This window comes from Bipolaris victoriae (genome assembly GCF_000527765.1).
Source record: "Bipolaris victoriae FI3 unplaced genomic scaffold scaffold_36, whole genome shotgun sequence".
NCBI lineage: Eukaryota > Fungi > Ascomycota > Dothideomycetes > Pleosporales > Pleosporaceae > Bipolaris > Bipolaris victoriae.
In genome coordinates this window covers 267,463-276,976 of record NW_014575356.1, presented here as the reverse complement: position 1 = coordinate 276,976, position 9,514 = coordinate 267,463, and the positions used below count along the sequence as shown (strand labels likewise).

General features: G+C 52.8%; 3 protein-coding genes across 3 annotated transcripts; 1 reads left to right on the top strand and 2 right to left on the bottom strand.

Annotated features, from left to right (window-relative positions):
- Window positions 1-12: 12 nt before the first annotated feature.
- COCVIDRAFT_26126 (hypothetical protein) lies at window positions 13-2,721 on the top strand (the record flags this gene model as incomplete). Its single annotated transcript, XM_014701789.1, has 1 exon — window positions 13-2,721. A coding segment is annotated over one exon (2,709 nt), but the record flags the coding sequence as incomplete, so codon positions are not given.
- A 1,301-nt stretch (window positions 2,722-4,022) lies between these two features.
- COCVIDRAFT_58331 (hypothetical protein) lies at window positions 4,023-6,014 on the bottom strand (the record flags this gene model as incomplete). Its single annotated transcript, XM_014701864.1, has 5 exons — window positions 4,023-4,494; window positions 4,551-5,457; window positions 5,490-5,678; window positions 5,761-5,879; window positions 5,941-6,014. Coding segments are annotated over 5 exons (1,761 nt in total), but the record flags the coding sequence as incomplete, so codon positions are not given.
- A 1,229-nt stretch (window positions 6,015-7,243) lies between these two features.
- Window positions 7,244-9,226, bottom strand: COCVIDRAFT_26124 (hypothetical protein; the record flags this gene model as incomplete). The annotated part of the gene is made up of 1 exon (XM_014701788.1): window positions 7,244-9,226. One exon carries the CDS (start codon window positions 9,224-9,226, stop codon window positions 7,244-7,246), a length of 1,983 nt encoding a protein of 660 aa, XP_014557274.1.
- Window positions 9,227-9,514: the final 288 nt, after the last annotated feature.

Here is a 9,514-nt window from a genome sequence, read left to right as displayed (position 1 = left end):
GTTGAACCAGTCGCTGAACCAGTTGCTGAACCAGTTGCTGAATCGGTTGTGGAATCAGTCGCGGAATCAGTCGCGGAATCAGTCGCGGAATCAGTCGCAGAGCCAGTCGCAGAGCCAGTCGCAGAGCCAGTCGCAGAGCCAGTCGCAGAGCCAGTCGATGAGCCGGTCGATGAGCCGGTCGATGAGCCGGTCGATGAGCCAGTCGATGAGCCAGTCGATGAGCCAGTCGATGAGCCAGTCGCTGAATCGGTCGTTGAGCCTGTCGTTGAATCGGTCGTTGAACCAGTTGCTGAGCCAGTTGCTGAATCGGTCGCTGAATCGGTCGCGGAATCAGTAGCTGAACCAATCGCTGAACCAGTCGAAATTCCAGCAGAAGCCGAGCCTGAAGAAGAAGAGTCTCCCACAGTGTCCGAGGTAGAAGTCGAAGAAGAATCACAGTCAGAGGCTGCAACCGAGTCTGTACTTGCAGAGGATCCTGCTCCACCAGAGGAGCCAGAACCTGCACCGGCACCCGAGCCAGAAGCCGAGGAACCCGCGCCTATCGAAGCAGAGGCAGAACCAGAGGTAGAGCCAGAAGCGGTGCCAGAACCTGTGCCAGAACCAGAGGCTGAGCCAGACCCTGTGCCTGAGCCAGCTGTGGAGCCAGAACCCGAGCCAGCTGTGGAGCCTGAGCCTGAGCCACCGGCGGAGCCCGCATCTGAACCGCCAGCGGAGCCTGAGCCAAAACCACCAGCGGATCCCGAGCCTGAGCCCCCAGTGGAACTCGAACCCGAACCTCTAGTGGAGGTTATATCAGAGCCACCAATAGAGCCAGAACCCGAGCCACCAGTGGAGCCTGAGCCTGAACCACCGGTGGAGCCAGCACCCGAGCCGCCCGCAGAGCCAGAGCCAGAGCCCGAACCAGAGCCTGAACCACAGATTGACCCGGTTGTATTGGTAGGGGGGGTAGCCAATGAAGGAACCACGGAGAATATTGCCCCTGTAGACAGGTCCTTCGACTTCAGCCAAAGTCCCACTCGACCACCACCGCCTATTCCTGTTGATGATTACAGAGAGCGTGACATCGCAATTGACGATGAACTTTCAGCGGAGCCTCCTGTCCGCGAGAAGACACGTCGGAGGCACTCGCATGCTCATCGTGACGGCTACCATCACTCGAGTCGTAGGCGTGAAAGTGATGCTAGTTACAGGGAGCGCCCGATCATGGCTGTACCAGACCCTTCCAGTATGCCAAAGACCAAGCGTCGCGACAGCATGAACGAACGCGAAGCTGAGCGGAGAAGGGAAAGACTACGTGAGGCTGAGAGAACCAGTAGCAGTAGCGACAGAGAGAAAGCCTATCCAGAGTATCGGCCCCACCGCCGCGATAGTAGGAGCGACGAGAGACACCCTAAACGTCGCCCCGTTGAGGAGAAGGAAGATGAAGCCGAGAAACTCAGGCGACGTGAAGCTCGGAGGGCTGAAAAAGAACGACTTGCTGCTGCGGATGCTGCTCGGCTCAAAGCTGAAGAAGAAGCTAGAAAACTGGAGCATCGTGAACGACGCCGTGCAGCAAAGCGAGCAGAGGAAGAATACATCAGAGCTCAGGAGGAACGTCGAAGGCTTAAAGAAGAGAAAAGACAGGCCATTGAAGACGAGGAACGACGAATTCGACACGAAAAAAGACGACAAAGGCACGAAGCCGAGAAGGAAGCGAAACGTTTGGAGCTGGAGAAATTGGAACAGGCTGCACGTGATGACGAAGAGGCCAAGAGAGTTCGACGACAGAAGAGGGCGGAGCGGGAAGCAGCTAAACTAGCAGCAGCGCTTCAAGAAGATCTCATCGAGCCACCCCGCGACACTGCTCGACGTGCTGCAGAGGACTATGATGAGCAACTGCCACCCCCTCCTCTACCACCTGTCGTTGACGAGACGCCACGCAGTGCACCACCACGAAGACGACTGAGCATCCGAGACACTCCACCAAGTGGAAAGCGTGGTGGTATTTTTGGAGGTATCTTTGGTCGCTCGAAGACGGAAGCTGCTCCACCTGTACTAAAACCCACCCGGTCAACCCGCGCGCGTGCAAACACGTTAGATGGTCCCGTCAAAGTTCCAAGGAGAGAATTCGAGCCAGAGAGTTCTCCGAGCAGGGACATCTCATCCAACAATGAGAGCCGAGACCGAGGCGAACGCGCACATCGTAGTCGACGTTATTCACACCAGCGCCGCCAATTCGGATCACCTGAAGAAGAGGCCGAGTACTACAGGTGGAAAGAAGAACGGCGTTATATGCGCCGTCCAGAACACGAAGTGTCTGGTGGTAGGGAATTTGGAGTTACTTTTGCATCGCCAATTGTTGACCTTCCTCCGCCCCCACCTAAACCTTTTGAATACGACCTCGACGATGAGGCAATCGATGATGCGGAATCACCTATCATCGAGGATGCAGCTGCAGTGGTTGGCGTAGCCTCTTACTCGGACGAGGAACGACGCGAACGTCGTCGAAGTCGGCGCATGTCCAAGCCAGAAGAACGTCCCAAGGCACGCCGCATCTCCGTCACTGAGAAGGAGCGCCCTTCTGGTCGTCGCCCCGAGGCCGACCGGCCACGAACTCGCGACCGCGGAGATGACCGCCCACGTGTAAAGAGAGGCGAGAATGAGCGCCGTGACAGAAGAAAGAAGGAAGAGTCGAGCGGTCTCAAGGGATTGTTTGGAGGGCTCAAGAAGAGAATTGCTTAGTTCTCATTGATGAGACTGAGACGATAACGACGACACACTGACAAAGAATAAGATGAGAAAAATTCCTTTACGAATCTGGGTCAAAGGCGTTATTCGGTTGGGGGAGTTTACAGCATCTTGCTTTCTCTATTAGCGACCGAAAAGGAATAATCATTTACAAACAGGTGTTTGCTGTTTTTTTGTTTTCATCGCAGGAGTCTAGGACGGGATGTTTGGCGTCCGGTGTGAGAGGAAGGCGGAACATATGTAATAGTACTTTGTACCGTTTCCTTTTTTTTCCCTTCTACTTCTTTCTTCTTTTCTTTTTCTTTTCTTCGTTTATATTTAGATCACCAGAGATGACTCGCAAGAGGACACAACATACAGTATAACTTTGTATTTAACGTTGAGAATATGATGACGAAGGAAGAGAATATTCATGATAGGAATGCCAAATTATGTCGATTATGAAAAATTGTTTGGGGCCTTTGGGATTTGCTTGCTTGCTTGTGTGAAATGGATAAGTGAATGTATACTCTACGAGCAAAAAAAGCCATGAACTGTTTAAAAGGGAAGAGAAGAGCATACCGGCGTATCACTAAACTCATCCATACAAGAAAACCACGACATCTCCATTTACCACAAAGAAACCCGAAAAAAAACCCCCTCCAGCTCAACTCTCACCAAGCCCTCCCCGCATCCCTAGCAACCCACCTCCCCCTACTCTCCGGCCTCCCCACCCCATTCCCACCACTACTAACCCGCCTCACCCGTCCCTGCACAACTTCATACACCCCATCCGGTAAATCCGTCTCACGCTCCCTCTGCACCCTGCGCTCCTCACCCAGTAGCAAGCCCGGGTACGCTAGACCCTCCTCTGTCACTTCATCCGCCTCGCGACGATCTGCACCGCGCTCGTACGACGAATCGGAGTCTGAAGCGTGGGATAGGAGGTCTGGGTTGATGATGCGGTTGAGGATATTGTTTGAGATGCTGATGTCGGAGGTGCGGGTTGAGCGTGAGATGTAATTTGGTTGGGACTGTGACTGGGAGTGGGAATGGGAATGGGAATGCGAGTGTGAGAGGGCGCTGTTGCTTGCGCGGCTGGTGCTCCGGCTTCGAGGTACGCTGGGGGCGGGGGCGGCATCTTCGTCGGGGTAGAAAGCGGTGGTGTGGGAGGGGAAGAGGAGGGAGGAGGAAGGACGAGCGTGGGAGGCGGTGCTTGTAGTGCTTGTTGTGCTGTTTCTTTTCTGGAGTTTTTTGCGGGAAGGGGGATGCTCGGGGTCGCTGGTGTGGGTTTTTGTCAGAGTGGAGGGGCTTGGGCTGTGGTAGGTGTAGGGGTGGGTGCTGGAGCTAGAGGAGAATTGGCGGCCGCGGGGTGGGTTGGGGGTGAGTATGGCTTGAGGGTAGGGATGGTGGTGGTTGTGCATTTGTTTCTTTTCGTCGTATTGATGGGCAGTGCCACCTCGACTACTAGACTTTCCGCTGCTTGCGGTCTCGATCAGGCGTTTGTGCCAGGAGGTGCTTGCGTAGTTGAAGTTGAGACGTTTTTCTGGGTCTTGCTTTCCGAACCAAAGAGGTTCGTCTTTTGAGATCTTGACGGCATTGAGCCATGGGTTGCCTGGGGCGTCGTCTGCGAGTTGGAAAATAACATCGACTTCTTCAAGAGATCGGAATGCCGTTTCTGGGTAGAAAAAGTATACGAGAGGGATGATGGCAAAGTTTGTGACAGCAAAGATGATCCAAGTTCGATAAGAGATGCGCTGGAATGCGATTGGTGTGATGAAAACGACCCTATGATGATATTAGCCAAAGTGTAAACGAGTGGAAGCAATCGAGGAACATCATACACAAAGTTGAGCAGCCAGTTGGCACTTGTCGAGAGGCCGTTAGCCGGACCACGGATTCTCAAAGGAACAATCTCGACCTGGTACAGCCATGCCATACCCTGCCAGCCAATAGCAAAGAAGACCGAAAAGATGAACAGAAACACAGTGCTAGCGATTCTTGCTTCCTGCATCGCCTTCTCGGACCACAAGTATTGCAAGATGGTGATGAGAACCATGCAAGTCGACATACCCGTAGCTCCAAACATCATCAGAGAGCGACGGCCCCAGAAGCGATCGATTCCGACTACGACGATGAACGAGGCGAGGAAGTACAGAGTCGCTGAGCAGGATGCCAAGAGCCGGGCAAGCCACCCAGTGTATGACATGCGGGTAAGGAAGATCCAAGAAAGGTATTGCAAGACCAAGTTGATGCCTGTGCCTTGCTGGAACACTTGGACAGAGTAAGCCAATACAACGCGATGAAAGCCTCGCCGTTCTTTGTTAGAGAACATGCCCACACTTGAACCTTGTGCCATGAGCAGGATCGCATCCTTGATCTGCAGAAACTCGTCTTTGGTCTCGAAGCTATCTGGATCGTCGTCATTCAGGGCGGCCAATATGGTGAGTGCTTCTTGTTCGCGTCCAGTCAATATCAGCCAACGAGGGGACTCGGGCAACACAAATAGCATTGCGATAGCTGGTAGCGCAAACACGATTTGTAGAGCGATTGGAACGCGCCATGATGTTGAAGAGCTGTCGATGTAGGCGAAACCGAAGACGAACCAGTACGACAATGCGATACCGGCAGATACGAAGGCGCCAGCGCTGATCATGAGGATTGTTCCTTTGCGATGGGACTTGACGCATTCTGCTTGGTATGCTGGTGCGGTGGCTGTGGTAAATCCATTGCCTACACAGAACGTTAGTACTCATTACCGGGAAGACAGTAAGGTTGCTGACCGAAACCAGCGACTGCGCGACCAACGATGAATTGCGCAAAGCTGTACGACGATGTCTGAATGATCTCGCCAATCACCCAGAATGTCAAACCCAGGATGAGTGTCCGTCGACGCCCAAGCAAGTCACCGACGAAAATGGTTGCAATGGCCGACACGATGCAGCCCAGATGCCATGTTCCGACCGTGAGGCCTACAAAAGTCAGCCTTGTAAGGTATCGCCACATGTACACTGAGATTTGATGTGGATATTCGGACTTAACATTTGAACGTACCAGTGACCCATGCATCGTGGAATGAAACATCGTTGACAATGTCAAGCTGCGGAAATCGACCAAGGAATTGCTCAACGGTCAACAGACCGCCCATCACACCCTGAGCATATCCGAAGCACCTGTATCACATTAATTGACGAACCATATGCGCAATGATCCAGGAACGGCATGTCGACGTACAAAAAGCAAAAACCACAAGTTACACTAATGGTAGTCGCTAGACTCTTACCCCGGAGTCCTAAGAATTGTGCCATTGTGTTTGAGGTCTTCCAAACAGTGTCAATGGAGTCAAGGCGAGGACAATCCAGCGGGCTATCAAATGTATGGGACAACGAGCTGTGCCGCGTACGCTCGCCGGCACAGGCGTTGCGACGGAGTGCTTCTAGTATTTTCAAAGCCTTTGGAACCGGGTCATGTCGCCCAGCCGTCGCGGCTTCTGGCCATTAATAAAACGTCATATTTTGTAGAATGGCTGGAAGCGTTCCGTTCAGCTAATGCAGGCATCCCCAGTGGCCATTCGTTCATGACACTAACCGCCGAGGGGATCAGGCAGTGTTCCCGCGACCCGCTACATACACCCCAAACTATTCAGGAATGTAACACAAGTGTGGCTGTTGACAGAGAATCAGGTTTGAATCAACAAGAAGCCTCAAAGGAAGTGTACACACGGCTCATTGAAAGACGAGATATTATCCAGTTCGCGATGCCGTACTGGTGTTCGGCCAAGAATATTTCCTCTTACACTTACATACCGAGATCTCTCAGCTGGGCGTGCCTTCAGACCGTGAATCTAGCGCAAGCGTACCGTAGAAACCTTGTAGATGACAGATATTAGCGTAAAGCCTATCCAGCTATAGACTAGGAAGCGACCTAAGAACACGCCACAACCCGCCTAATCTTGCAGCTGTCAGGTACGCGAAGCCGAGTTGTATCCTTAGTGGTTGCTTCAGAATATCTGACAGATGCGATCTCGATGGCCAGCTGATGTCATGGACATGCTAGCGTCGATCAAGCGTCGAGATCGAGTGTTGGGGCCATGGGTTCTCGGAAATGCGTATTTTGACTATAGCTTTTGGACAGCAATAACGAAAGCTGAAAATGAACACGACGAGCATGCGTGAGTAAGTAAGACGTGTTCCAAGATAGACGTGGCTTGTTCTGCATCTCTGAAAAACAAATATACGCATGTGTACTAGAAAAAAAAGGCCGTGCTGTTGATAGGCTGGCAAGATGCACCGGACTCCGGCATGTTAATCGTCCCTTGTCCAGTATACAAGGTAGGTGCTGGACACAATCGTTGTCATATTAGGAGATCGGCCAGATTTCGGTCAAACATTCGGCAGCTGTAGTTATTGGCGGGAATCCATGATCGACTGGCTACGGATATCCCTGACTGCTGACATGCTTCGGGTCAGAAAAGAAAGTGCGTCTGCGTATGGGGACAGCTTCAGGGTGGGAATACATAGAGTGGGGTATCGATTCACTACTTGGCCAAAAACTTCTGAAACGCTTCCTGGTCAATCACAACATTTCCTACAGCCCGGAGCTTCTTCCTGCCCTCTTTCTGCTTTTCAAGTAGTTTGCGCCGTCTGCTGAGGTCACTTGCATGCAGCTTGGCCAACACGTCCTTGCGATAAGGCTTGATAGTAGCTCTAGCCACAATCCTTCTCCCCGCGGCCGCCTGTATGATGACTTCAAACATCTGCCGCTCGACGTGTTCCTTGAACTTCTCCACCCATACACGTCCTACCTTGTCGACTTGTGATGTGTGCAGGACACGCGAAACGGCATCAACTGGGGAGCCGTTGACAAGAAGATTGAGCTTCGTAATCGATGACCTACGGAATCCTGCATCTTCGTAGTCTAGTGATGCATAACCCTTGGTAGAGCCTTTTAGTTTGCCAAAGAAGTCATCTACCAGGTGCGACAAGGGAAGGTCGTACTTCAAGATGACTTGTGTAGCCGTGAAGAAAGTGAGTTCCTTTTGCTCACCACGGTTGGCCTCGCAGAGCTTGATGACCTCACCAAGATACTCATCCGGGAGAGTGATGGTTGCAGAGACGTAAGGCTCGTGCACTTCCTGTACCTTGAAGTGAGCCTGATCTTGATCGGGGAACTCGTTGGGATTGGTGATGATAGACTCCGTACCATCCCTCCACACTACCTTGAAAGGTACCGATGGTGGCGTAATGATGATGTTGGCACCATGCTCTTGACGGAGTCGATCCTCGAATACAGAGCAGTGCAATGTTCCCAAGAAACCTAAGCGCCACCCGGCACCTAATGCATCAGACGACTCTTTCTGCAGTGTGACACTACGGTCGTTCAGGATAATTTGCTGAATGCTGTCTTCAAGATGCTCATGATTGTCCTGGTCCGTCGGAAAGGCAGAGACGAAGACCATGCTCTTAGGTTCTTCAAAGCCTGGATATGGTTCGACAAGCTTCTCAGACCCAAGTGTTGTGTAAGTATCGCCGACCTTGGCTTCTTGTGAACGTTTCATACCGGGGTTGAAGTAGATATATCCCACTTGACCTGCTCTTAAGACCGTTTGCGGTGTCTGATCGGGGTACATGATGCCAACCTCGCCCACAATGTACTTGAGCTGCGTAGCAAAGGAGCGTATCGTGTCTCCAGGTCGCACCTGTCCGTCGAATATGCGCACCAGCAGAATGACACCCTTGTATACATCGTACCACGAGTCGACAAGGAGCATGCGGAGAGGTTTGTTTGGGTCTCCTACCGGGGCAGGAATCTTATCAACCACAGTCGGAAGAAGGGATGCTACATTCAGTCCGGTCTTGGCTGAGACGAGCACGGCGTCTTCGGGGTCGAGCTCGAAAGTTTCGTGCATCTGCTCCAGCACGCGCGGCGAGTCGGCATGGGGGAGGTCAACCTTATTCAACACGGGGACCAGTGTCAGGCCCTGGGAGAAGGCCAGGTAGAAGTTGGCAACGGTTTGCGCTTGTACACCCTGACTGGCATCGACCAGCAATAATGCACCTCCGCAGCTTGCGTAACTGCGCGACACCTCAGCACGGAAGTCGACGTGGCCGGGCGTGTCCACCAAATGCAGCAGATAGTCTTTGCCCTCGTGGTTATATATCATTGTGCATGTCTGCGCTTTGACTGTGATACCACGCTCCCGTTCCACGTCGAGTTTGTCAAGAAACTGCTTCTGGCCACCGGGCTCGATAGTACCCGTAAGCTCCAGAAGGCGGTCTGACAAGGTTGACTTGCCATGGTCCACGTGCGCTACGATACAGAAGTTGCGATAGCGGTCGATAGGGATGTCGGCAATGCGTTTCTCCAGTTCTCCCTGCGGGCGGAAGGCCTGGGCATATTGTCTGGCGGGGGGCCATAGGCGCTCGAGCAGGCGTGAGGTATGCGGAAGAGCCCTAGAGCGGGCCAAGGGCGTCCGCCAGCCGTGCAGAAGGCTGCTTGCAGTTCGAACGCATGATCGCATGGGTGGGCATGGGATCAGATCAACTCAATGCACGGCTGCTGGTCGTGGTAGATGGCTGTCGCAACTTTTCTCTGTAGATGAATACCATCTAATCTCATCTCATCTTATCGCCGCTGATCTTATCTAATCGCCGAGCGGCGGTCTGCCCTGCATGCCCTCTGCGCCCAGGCATAGCCTGCAACCAGACCTTTTTGCCCCAACACGACTCCACAGCTGCTATACCGAGTCTGACCATCAGTTCTCAACGATTGAATCCATCTATTGAGATCATCTGTAAGACGTCTGGCG